Source organism: Desmodus rotundus, chromosome 7 (assembly GCF_022682495.2).
Source record: "Desmodus rotundus isolate HL8 chromosome 7, HLdesRot8A.1, whole genome shotgun sequence".
Taxonomy (NCBI): domain Eukaryota; kingdom Metazoa; phylum Chordata; class Mammalia; order Chiroptera; family Phyllostomidae; genus Desmodus; species Desmodus rotundus.
The window spans coordinates 33316414-33334448 of NC_071393.1; the positions used below are offsets into that span (position 1 = coordinate 33316414).

The 18035-nt window shown below is 45.6% G+C and overlaps 1 protein-coding gene across 1 annotated transcript in view; it reads right to left on the bottom strand.

The window, feature by feature from the left end:
- Positions 1-18035, bottom strand: part of GRIK4 (glutamate ionotropic receptor kainate type subunit 4) — a 493806-nt gene that overhangs the window by 21020 nt on the left and 454751 nt on the right. Inside the window, exons 15-17 of the mRNA XM_053929106.1 lie at positions 8229-8338; positions 4609-4782; positions 1021-1186 (exon numbers count right to left, since the gene is read on the bottom strand). Coding sequence (XP_053785081.1) covers positions 1021-1186; positions 4609-4782; positions 8229-8338 — 450 coding nt within the window. The remainder of the gene's footprint in view (positions 1-1020; positions 1187-4608; positions 4783-8228; positions 8339-18035) is intronic.

Below are 18035 nucleotides of genomic sequence, written 5' to 3' on the forward strand. Positions count from 1 at the left end.
CATTCTGGTCATGTCCTTCATTGTCTTTCAGGCTGGGGGCAGTGAACTCAGGCTCATGCAGGACTTCTAAAGAGACACCATCTTCAGGAGCTGTGCCAGCATCTTTCTATCAACCCTAAACTAATTATCACATGACTAACCACAAACAATAACAAGACTGAGAGAATTCTGGGGGCCTATCCAAATCCTGTGTTTGCGTGATGCAATCACTACCCCCCGTGTCATCAGACATTGAGACTGGCATGGAAAACAGGAATCTGAAGGCCTTGAACTTGCTTCATGTGAAAATGAAGTTGGTTGGTTAGGCATCTATTAACGGTAAGAGAAGTCGCTTCCCTAGAGATCCTGAAGCATGTGAAAACTACTCGTCTGTCCGGCCCAGCTCTGCCAGCCATGGCGATCGGTCACTTTGCCTGTGAGTTAGCACACCACTGCTGTAGGGACTTCTCCTGAGCTGTGCAAGGGCACCTCAAAGAAGCCACTAGGGTCCTGATCTGAGACCTATCTAGTCTGCGATCAGTAAAACCAGTTCATTTTAATCTAGTGTTCCTTTACGTCAGTCATTCACTTATTATTCTAATCTGGCTTTTTCTACCTATAAAATTTAACTAACTTAGAAAAAATCTAAATACGTGCATTAGTCTCATCCTATACAGCTATGTAAATAAAAGTACAGATTAGGTTTGCTGCATTTATTTTTTCTAATACTCATTAAAGTAAATATGAAACTATTGTAATTAAAAAATAGTTCTGCTAAATTGTACCTAAAATCATATCAACTACCACTAATTGTTCATGGACAACACCTTTGGACAGGCTGACATTAACCCAAAGTGCTTTTGGGACCTCATTCCATGGGTATTTTGTGGAGCAGGAGAAAAATAAACTCATGTGAATCTCCACACTAGATGTTCAAAAGAGATCATGGGATGAAGAGAGATGTTTTTATCTGCAGTGGGCAGATATCTGAACTTTGTTCTGCCCAATTCCTGATGTTAGTGAGCAAGCAAATTGGTTTACTTGGAAGAAGGTCATGCTGGAGCCTCCGTGAATTGTGCCATACTCGATGGTGGTCTGGTCAGCCAGGTCGTCCACTGACTCGATGGGCACATCCATGCGCTGTACAGTCAGGAAGGCGGCCAGGTTGGCCGTGTAGGAGGAGATGATGATCAGCGTGAATGCCCACCTGTGTAGGAGAAGACCAAGAAGTCCTCATGTCCAGGAGTACTCCCAGAAGTCCTCATCCGCATCCCTGGTCCTGCTGCAAAGTAGGAGAGACCAGGCGTCCCTCTTTGAAAGCAACTCTCAGCTTAGAGAGGGAAGAGAAATGACACACTGCCAACAGTGTTTTGGAGGACTGCCTAGGACAACTTTCTTTTCTTATTTCCTAAAGGAGGTGAGATGGGGGTTGTTACTCAGTGAAGGTATGTTCTGTGCACATGAGACAGTTTGGGAGACTGTAAGAAATGAGCTAGGGAATGAGCTAAGGGTGGAAGCTTTGGGGGCTCTGTCCAGAGCTGGGGCTGTGCCTTCATGATGCAGCTGGCCTTCAAATGAGCATTGCCATGTCCTGAATGCCTGTCCTGAGCCACAGACACTGTCTCACACATTCCTTACAACTCAGAGGTACAATTCTTATCCCACCTTTACAGATGAGGAAGCCGAGGCTCAGGGAAGCAAAGTAACCTGCCTAGTCACACATTGATAAATTCATATTTTAAAACCAGTTCTATAAATTGTAACAGGAGAAATTCTTTAAGACTTGAAAAGTACCTTTGAACTGTTCAGAAGGTGGAATTAGAAAAACACTCTTAAATGTGCTATTTTAAAATAGAATGTTGTTTTATTGGGTACGTCAAACTCATTTAAAATTAGAGTAATTTTGCAACTCAGGCAATATACATACTAAAGCCCTTAAAACTGATTTCTTCACTTAAGTAGTTTAAACAAGCAGTATGGATCTGTACCTGATCCATTTGTTTATGAGGGTTCAAAGATATACCTAAGCACAACTAAGCTTGGACAATCACACATTCTGAAATAGTGGAGTCTGAATTAATGAGGCTTTATGCATTATGAAGACATTGTCAACTAAGGCATAGGGTCAGCCCCAGGATTCAGCAGCTGGCAGGTTCCAGGTGGATTTACAAGAGCAGGAAGTCCTGCTGTCCCCTTTGCATGATGTCCAGGTTTCCTGTGGGCTGCCTCCCAGAAGCATACAGGGGAACCCAACAACTTGATGGGTGCGCTCATATGCCAGACCACCAGACAGACATGTGTGGGGGACAGACACACACAGCCCCTCAACTTGTTTGCACATCTAATGAACAGGGATGATGATACCTGCTCTTCAGATTTTTGAGATCAAATGAGATCTGTAAACCACTAGATGAATGTGAGATATAAAGAAATGTAGAGACAGACCCTCACATTGAATATGGGATGAAAATCCTTTGGCCACCTCTCCTATTTATGATCTTTAAGTGCCAGGTGTCCCTCTCTACTCAAAACCTGCTTTCCTTGTTCCTGTCTAAGCTCTTGCACTCTGTTGGGAGTTGTTTCTCATGACCGTGCCCCAGAGGAGGCTGGGGGGCAGTGAAAGGGTCCCCAGGTAAAGGCAACCATTCTGAAGCTTCTCGGTAACATTGGTTAGTGCTGTGGGTCAAGAAGCTCTGGGTGTAAACATCCCCTCAGCGTGGGCCAGGGAGGTTCCCTCAATCGTTGTAGCTATGCTGTTCCAGTCTGGACACCAGGTGGAGTTTATGGCTCTGGGCACATGGAAGGGGTCAGAGGCGCAAGCAGCTCAGTGTGAGCCTATGGTCTCTGCTGAGGGGGCCAGAGCAGCCAGTGGAAGCTTGGTCCTGTCTGAAGAGGGCATTATCCATTGTGAAGCCAGCATTCTTGTCAGCAACATGGTATTTTCTGTCACTTGCTCAGGGGGAGGAAACTAAGGGAGGCTCGATGGACCTGTCTTTGGACCTCCCACTCCCCCAGGGAGCTGACCAAACAGAGGCCCTGATTTAAAAATCAAGAACTCCAAGAGGCTGAGGGGGTGAACTATACAGAGCTGGGGATGGGGAGCCAGAGTGGCTGGGGACAGCCATCTAAAGCACTTCAGAGCAGTGCAGGGCACAGGCACCCGTGTTGGGGGTGGTCTCTGAGGGTGTGGAGCTGACAGGTGGGTGGCGCAGGCAATGGGGCCCTGTGTGTAGTACATGGGAACAAGCACCCTCTGCAGGGAAAAGCCCCAGAGAGAAAGAGAAGAGATCAAAATCTGCAGCTGACTTCTGCTTGTCTCCATGGCTCCCACCCAGATTGCCTGAATTTTTAGGGCACACTGTGACTTTCCCTGCTGAGATCATTTCTTCGTCCCGCAATGTGAAACCCAGGTCTCTATGTTGATCCATGTGATTTCTGGCTACAAGTGATGATGGGCAAGCACCTTTTCCAAATGTTTTAAACCCTAGTGTATTTATCATTGATCGGGGGGGCGGGGGGGCGGGAAGCCCAGCTGGGAAGGGGACACTGTCCTGGCTGCATTTTTACCTCATCAGCCCCACTGTCCAGGTGACCTGCTGTCCATAGCACAGTTGTCCAATAGTGGACACACCAATTTTCCTTTTCATTAGTCTTACACAGACTGGAAAGGGAGAGAAAACCTAGGTTGTAAGTCCTATAATCTGGTACAGCCAAACCCAAATGAGAGAGAATGAGAAAACTGTACTCTGCAAACTTGCCTATCTATATATCTACATCTCTCTCTCTATATATATTTATACCTATCTGTATGTTTCATTTCCTCCTATAATGGTCTAATAGCAATTATTTAGTCCACACATTTATGCAGCACTTTCAAGTTTTCAAAGAGCTTTGCCACACATGGAGTCATTGGTTGTGTTCTTTTTGCCCTGGATAAGCCAAGAGAAGGGAGTTTCACTCAGGTAGAGGCTGGCTGATGGTCCATGTAGATTGGAGATTGGACTGTGTGCTGTCAACTCTCTCCTCAAGGTCCTGTCTAACTCTGAGTGACTAAGAATTTGCATTTTCCCAGCCTGTTGAGGTAGAGTGGTCTGGAGAGCCACCTTCCCCCGCCCTTCCCACCCCTGCTCCAGGCCAGATGCAGAGGGAAAGAAAGTTGGTGTAGGGGTGTGATGTGGCAGTTGGGCTTGAGTTCCTCTTGCAGGCACTTTCTGCCACAGGCTCATATTTGCATATGCCTTTGCCTGCCCAGCCACTCAACCTCAGGTCATTTCCAGGTCTGAACATTATAATTGCTTTGCTGTGGTCCTTTAAGTCTATTTCTTCATTCCATCTCCTTTCCTGCTTTGGGTCCCCTCTGTATCCAGACTTCGAAGGCGAAGAAAGGGGAAGGGGATAAAATGGCACAAAACACACATACCCCTGTCCCCAAACCTTCTGAGCTGGCAGAATGCAGCTCAGCTCCCAGCTAGTCTGTTCTGAAAGGCAGAGGCTACGGTCTCCCCTACAGGGGAGCTGAGGTTCCTGCCTGCCAGAACCTGTGGTGTACAACCAGAGTAGGGCTTATCTGAGGATACCCTGTATGTCCCTGCCCTTCTGGCCCTGTCCCTTCTCTGCCCCAGATCTTACCAGACACCACTGACACAACGAGTAGACAAGGCTCGAGGGGCGATGGTGGAGCCCTGTTGCATGAAGCCCCCAACCGGAAACCAGAGGCTGTTGCCAAGGGAGTACTGATTCACCAGGAGGTTGCACCGGCTCTGAGCACATGAGTGGGGGCTGTACCACTCGTAAGGGGTCAACCTGTGGGGAAAAAAAGAACATCTACCAGTGCCATGGAGGGCAGGTGCAAAGGCAAGTGTTCTGGGAAGAGTTGGGTGGGGGAGGGGGGTTCTTTCTGGCTCATGTCTGTACTCTGTCACAGACCTTGTGGCTTGGGCCAGTCACTTCCCTTTTGCTGAACTTGAATTTTCCCAACCAAAAAACAAGGAGGTTGGACTCTATTGGCAATTTTCAAACCGTTTTCCTTTAATCATAGGGACATTTTTACTTTCTCAGAATAAATTCTGACATACACAATAGATGAAATGGAGCCCCTTGGTGGGAGGCTGGGAGTGTGACTGTCCTGCCAGCCCAGGCCCTGGCAGTTATCACAGAGGGACCCTAGGGCCCCACTCAGCCACAGTTTGAAAACCCTCAGCCACAGCATGCTTCTCAAACTTCATCCTGCATCAGAATCTCCAAGAAGACTTGTGAAAACACAGGTTGTTGGGCCCCACCCCCAAAGCTCCTGATTCAGTAAGCTTACTGGTGGAGGCTTGTGAATCTGCAAGTTCCTAGGTGATGTTGATACCACTGACCCAAGGGCCACATTTGGAGAAACCCTGGCCTAGCAAGTCCCTCAGGCCATGGTTCTCAACCCTGTCTTGTGTTTCAGACTCACCTGGGAACTTACAAAAATACCAGTGACTAGATCCTGATCCCAGGTACAGCTACCCAGGTGACTATAATGAACACAGGGTAGAGGGTGCTCCTTGGGGCCCCTGACTCCTGTGGAACACTCCATCCCACCTTCCCTCTTAACTTCCTGCTGGCCTCTCTCAGTGATACACTAATGTCTTCAACATCCTTTCTTCCCGCCTGCATACAGACACATTCCCTCCATTCAGCAGCCCAAGCCTATCTCCTATGCACAGCCTTCCAGCTTTGGGCATGGGGTGATGAAGAAAAGCCCTCAGGCTTTGATGAGAGAGAGGCATATGGGTGTGTGCCCAGCAGGGAGGCCGCTGCCTGTTCACAGGGTGTTACCATCACTGCCCTTCCCATTCCTTCGTTTGGCCTAACCTTGGTGTTTCATAGTCACTGGCCCACCTTTCCATTACTCCAAGGGTCCTGAATTCAATGCCAGCAGGCTGCCATTGACCTGCGTGTGCTCCTTCCTCCTGTGGCTTATGAAGCTGGCTCACACTCACCTGGTGGATCCCAAACCTATGGGCCATTGGAAGTGAGCTTCAAACATACAAATTCCCAGGCCCCATCCCTAGAGATTAGACCTGGATACTCAAATTTTTAAAATCTCCCTGAGTGGCTCAGGTATCAGCTGGCTTGGGAATGGCTGCCTTAGATCAGTGGTTTTCAAACATTTTTCCTTCTAAAATCTTACCCAGAAGAACAATATATAAGAAACAGAAGTGGGGCAGGTCTGAATGCAGGTAGGAGGGGGCCCCAGAGCTCTGACTGCCCAGGCTCTTCTCTCCCTCCCTGCAAGTCTCTGCTACCTGCAACACACCTGATGCTTCAGGGAGCCCTGTTTGCACACCACTGTCTTAGGTCAGGTTAGCCTCTGCCCAGGTGTTATATATGTATGTGTGAGTGTGTGTACACACACACAAATGGTGTTATATATCTATATACATAGTAGATATATAATATACATTATAATATATGCAAAAAGGTGTGCGTGTGTATACATATACACATACACACACGCTATATGATTAGACCTTTAATACTTCTTTTGGTAAATCTATTTGTTAGTGCTGGATCCTGGCGGGTGGTGTTTGTGTGTGTAGAGGTCAAGGAAGAGAGGCTATTTAACCCCCAGGGCTTGTTGAGAAGTTTCTGGCTCTGGAAGGCATGGGGAAGCAGGTGTGTGTGTGTGTGTGTGTGTGTGTGCACCAGTAACCAAGCCAGAAGACCTTTTTCAGGAACCCAAGGTCACCTGAAAGCTGTGGGTTGCTAGACCCAGGGAGGGGTTCCATCAGAGGGGCAAGAAAGAACTGAAGAACAGCAAAGGCAGGCTTCAGGTGGACAGCTTCCTAAAAGCAGTAGCAGACAGTGCAGTAAACTGGGAGGGGGAGGGCCAGGCAGCATGCCAGCACCATTGCCACTGACAACAGATACTTGACAGTGGCAATGATTACAGGCCCAAGGGGTAGGTGGCATCTGGACACCACACATAGCAGCTTTTGAGACCACCAGGTTGTAAGTAAGGTATTTCCCTGTTGGGCCTGAAGGACTTCCTGAACTTGGCTTTGATCTCCACTGAAAGGAGCAGAGGCTAGGAGACACAGCATCCCCTGGGTGGGCTGGGAACTGTCCCAGGGTTAGGGACCCAGGTACCCTATGGTTCCTTGGGGCCCTGTCTTGTAACTGGAGAAAGCATACACTCCTGTGGGGCCACTGAAGAGACATGCTCTCAGGGAAACCACGCTCCACCTCTCCAGAGGTAGCACATGCACTTCAGAATCATCTAGCCCTGCCCGTGTGGCCCTGAGTCCCAAGACCAAGGAGGCTGCTGAGGACACAGCTGGAGCAGAGCCACTGCCAGGCCTGTAGAAGTCCATTCTGAGAGGTCCTCTGCTCTGTGGAACAGCCCTCGCTGGTCCTGCAGGAGGGTGGGATGAGCTCTGAGCAGGGAGCAGGGATTCTGAGGGAGTGACTGATGAGCTGCTAGCACTTGTTCAGCTTCTGGATAGTAAGTCGCTCTCCAAAGCTAGGCCACTGTGATGCCTTCAGCCCAGAGAGAAACAGTCTTCTCTGCACACAGCCTAGGGAGGCCTCAGCCATGGGATGCTCCTCGGGCTCCTCCATAGGCCCCAGGTGGTCTTGGGTTTTGGGGGACAGGGAAGGGCTTATTCTTCCTAATCCCTGATCTGGACCATTTGTCTTAATTCAACACTACTTGCAAATGCCTCCCTCCATCCTGCCTTCCTGCCTCCTGCCACCCTTATGGTTCCCATTCAACAAGGTAGCTGTGTTTTCACAGGCAGATCCAGGTTGGGGAAGGGCCAGGCCCCCTGCACAAGAGGCCTTGCCCCCTAGGCCTCTGGTGCCTCCATTCCCGTTTCTTATCATTCAGCACTTTGTGGCAGATCCTAGCAAAGGCTGATGCTAGAGCAATGAAATGCACCCTGTTTAACCTGAATAATCTTGCCTTCTCTGTCCTCCTCTCCTTTCTCCCAAGGCTCCTACACAAGCAGGAGAGTGGGAGGCGAAGAGGCAGGGGTGCAAAGGAAATCAGGACAAGCTCACCTGTTGGCATCGTAAACATTAGGGAATGCGTGTGTACATGGGTGGGTGGATAGCACCAGGTCGACGCTGGGCGGAGAGTGGCTCAGGTTCTGACTCCCCTCCAATCCCTTCAGCTTGGCACCAAGGTCTTCTGCTACTCCCCACCCCTACTAGGTAGTTCCCAGAGGTGGACACAAGGTGGCAGCCTGAGGAAGGGGACGGGGAGGACAGTGTACCGAGCCACTAGGAAGAGGATGCAACTGACGGCCAGATAGGCTAGCAGCATGAAGAGCCAGACGCCTGGAGAAAATGGGTCCAGAAAGGAGAAATAGCCAGGTTTGCGTCCCTGGAAATGGAGATAAAAACAAGATTCACTGTACACATTCAGTCAGAATGGCTCCTGGGCCAGGCAGGGGAGGACAGAGGTTATGGTAAGTGTTGGTCTGGCCCCGGATTGCATTGTCTGGGGTCCTGAATGATTGGGTTAAGTGACATTGGGGATGAAGGTATAGAGAGGGCTACTTTGGAACACCTACCCTCTCCCAATCTCAGCAGATGAAACAAAAGAACAGTCCAGGTCACGTCACTTCCCAGGTGAGCTTGGCTTTGGCCATGCAGCACAGCCCTTATGTACCGCCTCGTGTTCCCTGGCAGCAGCAGAGATGGGCCCAAAGTTGCTTTGAGCTATGATGTCTATGGTGCTGGAGCAGGACAAGCAGCCCTCCTGGACACTCATGCCTTTCTCAGGAGGATGCTAATACAACAGGCACCCTTGGTTTTCCTTGGCAGGGTGACCTCACACACAGCGAGACCTTCTCAAATAAACCTCACACTGGTGCTGTGAGGCACACGTTATTATTTTCGTCTTCCAGTGAAGAAAGCAAAGCCAGGGCAGTCAAGAGATGCATCCAGATTGCCCAGCTGAGAAGTGAAAGGCTGGGACTCAAACGCATGTTTTCTGGCCCCAAGCCCAGGGCCGGGGCCATGATGCTGTGGGAAAACATGGTCTGTCCCCAGCCCAGAGTCAGGGGAGTCAGAAGATGAAGCCAGGCACAGAAAGTACAGGAGAGCAGAATGGGGTGAGAAGGGTGGAGTCCAGGAAGCTTCCCCCAGTCTTGGGCTGTGGCACCCTGGGCAGGGCCACAGTCCTCTCCAGCTTGCCTAGGCCTGCAGGCCCCACGTAGCCTGCAGACCACTTGCTGTTTACCCTGAACTGTTCACTCATTTTGATTCATTGCCCATATGAAATGATAAGCATATTTCATTTTAAAATCCAGACTTCATCTTTTTTTTTGTTTTTAATGGGTGATCTGGCCCCTGGTGTATATTCTCACTGGCTGGAGCTGAGTGGTGCTGCTTACTATAGACAGGGCCTGCTCTTCTTTGCGTCCATCCCCACCTCCATCGTGCACAAGGCCTGCAGCTCTCATTTGCTACGAAACCACTGTAGTAAGTGCTCCCTTATGATTCCAGAAATCTAGGAAGTCCTTAGGTAGGACAGAAAATCAGTATTAAGCTCAGGGGTTCTATGAACAAGTAAATTTTCAAGTTCAGTATCATATCAGTCATGGTATAACCTATGGTCTATATTAAGATATGGCATTTTTTAAGTCAGACTGGGTATGACAAATACCATATGATTTCACTGTGTGGAATCTAAATAACAAAACAAACAAACAAACAAATAAAAACAGACTCATAGATACACAGAACAGACTGATGGTTGCCATTGGGGAGGGGTTGTGTGAAAAAAGTGAAGGGATTGAGAACTACAGATGGGCAGTTACAAATCAGTCACAGGGATGTACAGCACAGCATAGGGAATATAGGCAACAATATTGTAATAACTGTGCATGGTACCAGGTGGGTACCCGAAATATCAGGGGGAACACTTTGTAAAGTAAAAGGTTGTCTAATCACTATGCTGTGCACCTGAAACTAATAGGAAATAATATTGAATGTAAACTGTTAATTGAAAGAAAGAAAAAAAACCCACTGGTGAACAAATGTCCGGATATAAAAATAAGAACATATCATGTTCGTACTGAGCTCATTTCTGTGCAAGGCTGACCGTGTCTCCAGCACAGCCCTGAGAGCCAGCAGCAGACACCGGGAGACAGACTGCATGGAACCTGTGCACGGAGCCCATCGGGGACAAAGGAGTTGGTCATGCCCGCACACCTACTGTGGCAGAAAGCACTGGTTTGGGCCCCTTCTTGGGCAAACGCAAGTGAATTCTATGTGCCCTATCAGTCATTATTATTTTACTCTGTGTCTCTCAATTGATAAATATCTTCAAAAAATCTTTCATTGTTGCTTTCTGAATCTGAAACCTCATTATGTGCATGATGTCAGAAATCTATACCTGATTATATCACAATGAGTGAACCTGAGGAAAATGACAGCACTATTTAAAGTTGCCATATTTGGTTATGGGTGATAAGGAATGATGCATAGCCATGGGAAAGATTTCTAGAGACTCAAGTTATAAAACAGAACATCACACAAATAAGAAAGATTGAGATATAAACACAGCTCCACTAAAAACATATCAGTCACGCTGTCAAGACAACATCTGATTCCACCTGCGATTGACTAACACCAGCCCATGAGCAAAGCATGGGCAGCCATTTGAGATCTGGGTCTGGGCTTATGAAGCCTTGGCTTGGGCAGAGCCCAAGTGGTTTATACAATGCCAAAGAGAAGTATGCTACTTTCAAGGCTTGGAACGCCTGTCATTTTTTTATGGTGGTACTTTAGATTGTTTCCTTCCCAAGACATCTGAGTTACTGGTGCTTGGAGCAAATTAGATGCCATATGCCATAGGCATCTCTTCCAAATAATATATTTCTCTTAACCCAAAAGATACATGATAATGACACCTTTCTTCTAAAGAACTCAAAGTGCTTCACCATGTTCTTTGGATGTCAATACCCAGTTCTCCATATTGACAGATGGAAGCACTGGGGAGGGTCTTGACCCAGGGAGGTCAAGTGCCTTGCTGAAATCATCGGTGGCAGCTTCATTTCTCTGGTGCTCCTTTGTCACGCTGCGTCCCCAGATGCCATACTCTCCTTCCTTCACATGGCAGCTGTGCTGCAACTTCTCCTATTAATATTTGCAACTTGTTCCTAAAAATGTCCCATATTAATGCTATACCTTCTCCCCAAAGACAACAGAATCCCAACCTACTCCACATCACCCCCTTAAAGTATACTTAAACATTACTTACTTATAACCATCATTAGTTATTGTAGGTCTTTTGTATCTATAGGAATTTATATCAATTACACCTCTCTGTTGACTGCGGGTTGGGCCTGTTCCCTCTGGTGAATACAACAATTTTGAGGGTAGATAATTGGTTCTATGTAGTCTATGCCCCAGTTGTCTAGGACAGGTTGAGCCCTGCAGACGAGATGAAAACTAGATGGCACCAGAATTAGGAATGGTCCCCTTGACTTTCGTACTGTGCTTCAGACTGATCACACCAGAGCCAACATCCTTGAAGCTGTCTGATGGTGGGAGGGACCTAAAGGGCTGCTCACCAACTGACCAATCCCGGCATGGTGGGATAGTTTGAATGCTAGCAGTGGAGCTGCCCATGCACTGTGAAATGACATCAAACTACCTTTGCATGTAGAAAATTCCTCTTATCCTTAAAAACATCAATTAATTCACTGACACTTTATTCTGTGTGTACTAGAAGAAATGACATTATAGTAAGAAGATAATTGTTTCCTCAGCATCTGGAGTCATATGCCTGAGAGCCAGGTAATGCAGGACAGGTAGTGAGTTTAAACAGACTCGGGAGCCAGACTGCCCAGGACTGAATGAATCCTGGCTTTACCACTTACAAATTGTGTGACACTAGACAAGTTACTTAAGTTCCCTGGGCCTCTGTTTCCTTTTGTAACCTGGTGGCACTAACAGAACCTGTCTCCTGGGTCGTTCTGAGAACTCAGTGACACACAGTGAGGGCTGTATCTGTGTTTGCCCCCCACTGCCTGGTGGTGATCCGGGATGAGTGGGAGGGAGGGAGATGGTGTGTGACAAAGAAGGGAACTTACTTTTGTGCTGATGTTCTCTTGATGGACAAGGAATGCTATTTTTTATCCTACAGGGATACATATAGACACTTGGGGGAATATTGCCATCTGGTTACAGTCACTTTCCATAAGTCCTGGAGTTTCTGTGGTTTATGAGATATTCAGTATGAAGCATAACAGTTCCCTAGGGCAATACCAGGTTCTCTTCTGGAAAGAAGACTCTTGGAAGTCAGTGATTCCATCCTTTGGAACTCAGCACAATTTCAGCCTTTTCAGACAGACAGAGTGGGTCAGATGTGTGGTGGGTGCTCTTGTGTTTGTGTAAGGGCTGTGTACCCTAGTAACCATTTCCCTACACACAAACTAGGGATACCAGTTCTCTGCCTTCTCGGCACTCCACTCCCTCCCAGTGGAGCCAATGGCAAAGGCTCTGCATGTCCTCCATGTGGTCTTGCCAATCTTTGGAACTACAGGGCAGTTTCTGGAGAAGTTTCCTTCAACTCTTGGAATGAGCGGATAGGACAACAGTCTCCATTACTCCTTCTGGGAGAGGTGGAAGAACATGATTTCTTCTTGTCCCAACCCACTAACCCGTAGGTAGCCTCCCCCAGTGTGTCTGCAATGAATGTCAATGATATTTTTGTGTAGCGTGCACTTCACACCTCTGACTCTAAGAGGGGAAAAAAGTAAGCAGTTAATTCCTCTTACATAAAACACCCAAATGGATGTGTCGCCTGTATATAACACAGATGCAGCATATCTAGTTTCACTTCGCTTGTCAGAAATCTTGTATGAGTAGGCCCGCGTGCTAACCCTGGAACTGGCCTTGCCTTGCTGAGTGGCCCGAGGCAAACCACTCCACCACCTTCTCTGGGTGCCATTTTCCTTTTCCATAAAATGAAACACCACAATCAATATGAAGGGGAAATGTGAGAATTACTAAAGCAATGTTGATAAAACACCTTCAGCTTCTTGAGAGAGGAGTACTCAATAAAGAGTATAATCAATATTACAATGATTTGAGAAACCATATTTCCATTATACGGGCAATCATGTTAACTTAGTTTTAAGGAATATAACTCTTCATTTTCTGTTCTTATAATAGAATATTACACAGTATTAGAAATGATTCACTGGTTTACTTAGCATTGTTCTCCGTTCCCCTAGACAGTTTTTCTGAAGTGAAACAGACCTTGAAAAAGGTGTAATACATAGAGCAATAATGCTGAGCATTAATTTAATGTTGACATTTATTTCTTTCTCACTTTTTAATTATTGATTTTTTACTTTTCCTGAGCTTGATAACTCTAGCCAAATGCTAAGAAGAGAAAAAGAAGAGAATATGAATCTTTTCCATTTGTTAATAAAACATGGAACAGGACACTATAGAGGAAAAATAGTAAATTCACACTTTAAAGGGAGTCTTAGATGTTCTGACTGACTTGAGACCCTATATAGAATATAGTATCCTTAGAAAAAAAAGTATCCTTAGGAAACTTAGGATACAAATGAACAAATATAGTATCCTTAGGGAAAAATCTTGAAAGACCACCTAAAACATGGCCTTGATACAGAGAAATGCACCTACTATACCATAAAGATAAGGAGTTGGGAGCATTTGGACTTGGAGACAGAAAATCTGGGTTCAATGTGACTTCCACCATTGCGCTACTTTCCCTGTCTCCACTGCACCAGTGGCCACCACCAGCCTCAGAGTCCTTCCCTGTAAAATGGGAGTCATACGACCTGCCTTGGGGGATTGCGTGCTTTAAACCAGAGACTGTATGCAAAAGTGCTTTACAAATAAAGAGATACCTAACAAATGTTAGTCAATGTAAAACTATTCTGGACACAAACCCAATCTCTTTGAATATGTCAATACTGAACTTTTTAAACATGATTATCCATTTGGGGATTATGTATGCCCAATGTTGACTCCCAGGTTGGTTTGTAGCACACTCTGATGGTGCCTTGCTACAATAGCCAATATGTGCTTGAGGAATACAAACTTACTTTACTATTAGTTTGAGCAAGACATCATTAGGCAAATTTCTGCTACAGAAAAAAGAGAGAAAACTAAATTATATATTCCAATGTCAAATACAAATGTGTTTTGAGTTTCTCAGTGCTCTTTTCCTCCCAATTCACACAGCTACTCAAGAGCTTATATGATTCACCAATATAATAAAACTCTGGAATGCAAAATATCCTTGAGGTCATAATGCTATATTAAATATGCTGAACTTCTCAATGAGAATAAAGGAGCTTATATGCCAAAGAAATAAAAAATGTCTTGAAATTCAGGTGTCCTATCATTTGACTTCCATACTTGGAGTACCAGGGGGTGACCCAGATTATAAAGGTTAGGCTCTTTGTGTCTGGCCAGGAAGCTCACCTGCCCCAGCCAGGGATTCTGAAGCCTTCTCATGTGGGTGTTATGTTGTGTGGCATATGCAGGCACCAGACAGGGAAAGACAGTGAGTTCAGGTGGTAGCCATGGCCAGGTCTGAGCAGATGTATGTGAGTTGCCTGAAACTTTTGCCTCCTGTCTCCTTTTGTTCTCAAGACTAATGTGGTAAAGTCCAGAAAAAAAGTTGTTTAGATCATTCATTCTGACAGAAGCCAGGCTTATGGGGGCTCAGTGCTGCCCAACCACAAGCCACAAAGGAAAGTGGTGCTCACCGCCCACAGCATCACGGGGTACCTCCTTCCCTCTCTTCCTTTCTTTCTTCCATATTTATTAAGCAAACACTGCATGTTAAAACGACCCCATTTGCCATACCAAAAATCATAGCATAAAAATGTATGGTCTGAAAAGATGGTACCTTTCTCACAATGTATCTCTTACTAGGATTTACTGAAAGAGAGAGAAAGAGAGAACCAAAGAGTAATATAATGCAACAGATAAATACTGTGATAGAGGTAAACTGAGGGCAGATCTCAGAGAATGAAGCAATCACTCCATCTGGTGGAGTCATATTGAAGAGCCAGTGACATTTGAGCTGGGTATTAAAAACTAAGGAAGAGTTTGTTAGATGGTTGAGAGGCAAGAAGATGAGCATTAACCTGCATAAGGAGGCAGGAGAGATCGACATCATGGGCAAGCAGTCAGCACAGCAGGGTGAAGGTGCCTGCAAGGGAAGAACTGGAAAGGGGACAGAGTGATGGTCTTCATTGGCCATGCCAGGAAGGTTGTACTCTATAGGCAGCCAGTGAATGATTTTAAGTAAGAGATTAGTATGATTACATTTGTAAAAAAAAAATAAATTAAAATAAATTAAAAACAACTCTTAAGCTGCAGTATGAATTGAGAATGGATTCCAGGTGGGAACAACTGACATTTACTAATACAATAGCTTTATTGTGTATGAGAGGCACTATATATGCATTACATATTTATTCACATTAAATTTGTATGACAAACTATTTTTATGGATTCAGGAACTGAGGAACATGTGACATGCAGTTAGTGCCAGATCTGGGAACAAACCCAAGCAATCTAGCTCCAGAATCCATGACTTTCACTCTATTGTTTCTATGAGCATGCTTATGACTGTGGCCCACTGATGGGGACATGGCAATGAAAAGAAACGCCCTGACCTCAGGGAGGATATAGGCCACTGGCATGGCAGCAGTATAGGTTAGAGATGAAGAGAGCCTGAACCAAGGTAGATTGGGTGGGGCCAGTACAGGGGTGGGCAAAAGTAGCTTTTCAGTTGTGAGTACATGAAACACAGGGTTTATTCTTTTTTGTAATAATCATAACATTTCCCACATGAACAACTGTAAGCCTACTTTTGCCTACTCCTGTATATTGGAAAACAATTTAGGAGGGAAGTGACCAGTTGAACATGCATAGTAAAAAAGTGAAGGACGACTCAGATAACTGGATGGAGATGCCATTATCTGAGATGGGGAGAAATATACTGAACGCATTTGAGGTATTGTATTTGAGGCACCTGTAAGTCATTCAGATGGACACGTCTAGTAATGTGTTAGAAATATGCTACTGGAATTCAAGGGAACAGCCAAGGTTAGATTCACAGATTTGGGAGCAGGGGAGATTAACCAGATGGAGAGTCAGCAGAAGAAAATGATGATTTAAATGCTAGGAATGGGGAGCATTTTAACAAGTGGGAGGGATCAGCCGTAACAAATGCCAACACCAGAATCCCTAGCCAGCCTCAGAGTGGCAGGGAGTAAGTGATAAAAAGAGGAAAGCATTCTTTTGATTTTGGTCCTGATTTCTGCACAAGCAGAAACAGAATTTATACCCAAGGTTGGAAAGAATAAAAATATCCCATAATAAACTCTTGATGATCCACGTTCATGAAAAAGCCTAGAAAATCATAGATTTTTGGTAATTCACAAATGATTTTGGGCTATCTTTAGACTTCAGAGACATACCTGCCACCACTTGTTATTTTGGAGGGCTTTGTAGTAAATTTTCACTAGTCATTTATACTTGAGGTTGATTGTTTTTCCTTTTGGACATAGATTTGATTACTTTTTGGTAACCATCACTCATGACATAGCTGACCTCATAGACACAGAGCCAAGATAGACATTCTGGGTCCTTAATGATTATAAATAAAATTAAGTATATTTTTGTTTACAGGTAACCATTAGCTAGAGAGAACTCACGAACACACAGTATTCAACTTTTAATATCATTAATGTAACACTAGTGTATTAGAGAGACCTTCTCTCTGTAACATTATATTTAGGCTCTTACGGTGGACTCTGCCAGGCTATCCTTTGCCATTAGCTCTTCCTCTTCGCCTCTTTGGTTTCATCTCAAATTTGTTCTTACCAGGTTCCCTACCTGGTTCGGAATTATTGTCTCCCTAGCTGACTTTTGGGTACTTTCTGAGCACACTGACACACACACAGAAAGACACGCTCAGTAAATATTTGTTGAATAAATGCATAACTGTCAGTTCTGCTCAGTGTAAGCTGCTCATGGCAGCACTCAGTCCTTACTCAGCTTGGTCACGTTGTAAATCAGGTCTGAGTGGCTGCGTGACATGCTGATGCCCAGTATGGAGGCTAGAAGAAGGGGAGGAATCCTGACCAGATAGAGAAAATATATCAGGGTTCTTCAGAAAGAAAGAATCAGTAGGGTGTGTGCATATGTGTGTGGATTTGTAAAAAGATTTGTTTTAAGGAATTGGCTCATGTGATTGTGTTTGATGGTAGATCCAAAATCTGTATGGAGGGCTAGCAGGCTAGAAACTCAGACAGGTATGTGATAGTTTTGGAGTAAAATTAGCTTCTCCTTTGGGTAACCTACTTTTGCTCTGAAAGCCTTCAAATGACTGGATGAAGCCCATTCATGTTACTAAAGTAATCTCCTTTACTTAAAGTCAACTGATCATTAATGCTAATCACATCTACAAAATACACAGCAACATCTACATTAGTTGTTGACCAACTATCTGGGCACAATTGCCTCTCCATGCTAACACAAAACTTCACACCACAGGAACTAATGTAAGAGAACTAATATAGTGATAGGTGTGCAGGTGGTAGAAAACATTTGGTCACTACAATGTAGGCTGTCCAAAGGGTTGGCCAATTGAAGTTTAGTTCTGGTCAGAATTGATACAGTGGCACCTTGGGTGGTGTGTGTAGCCTAGCAGCAGATGGCCACAGGAAGTGGAAACATGCTGTAGCAGGTGCCTTCACCCACATGGTTCCTCGTGGTCCACTGGGTCACAAACAGGGCTCTAGTTTCCTTGGTATTAATCAAGAAATTAAGGCCACAGCCTAGGTGTATGGCCTGGCCACAAAGGCCATGTGTCTCCACTTCTTTTCAGGTGTTCCCTCAGGGTCCAGTTGCTGGAGGATGGTGGGGTAGGCTCAGGAAACACTGCTAGCTGGAATACTGTCTAGGAGCACTGCCAGGTGTAACTATGGTGAGAATGCTGTCCTGAAAGCTGCACTACCTGCATTCTAGGCCCCACCCTGTGTTAGTTCCACGTGTGACTTTAGCTC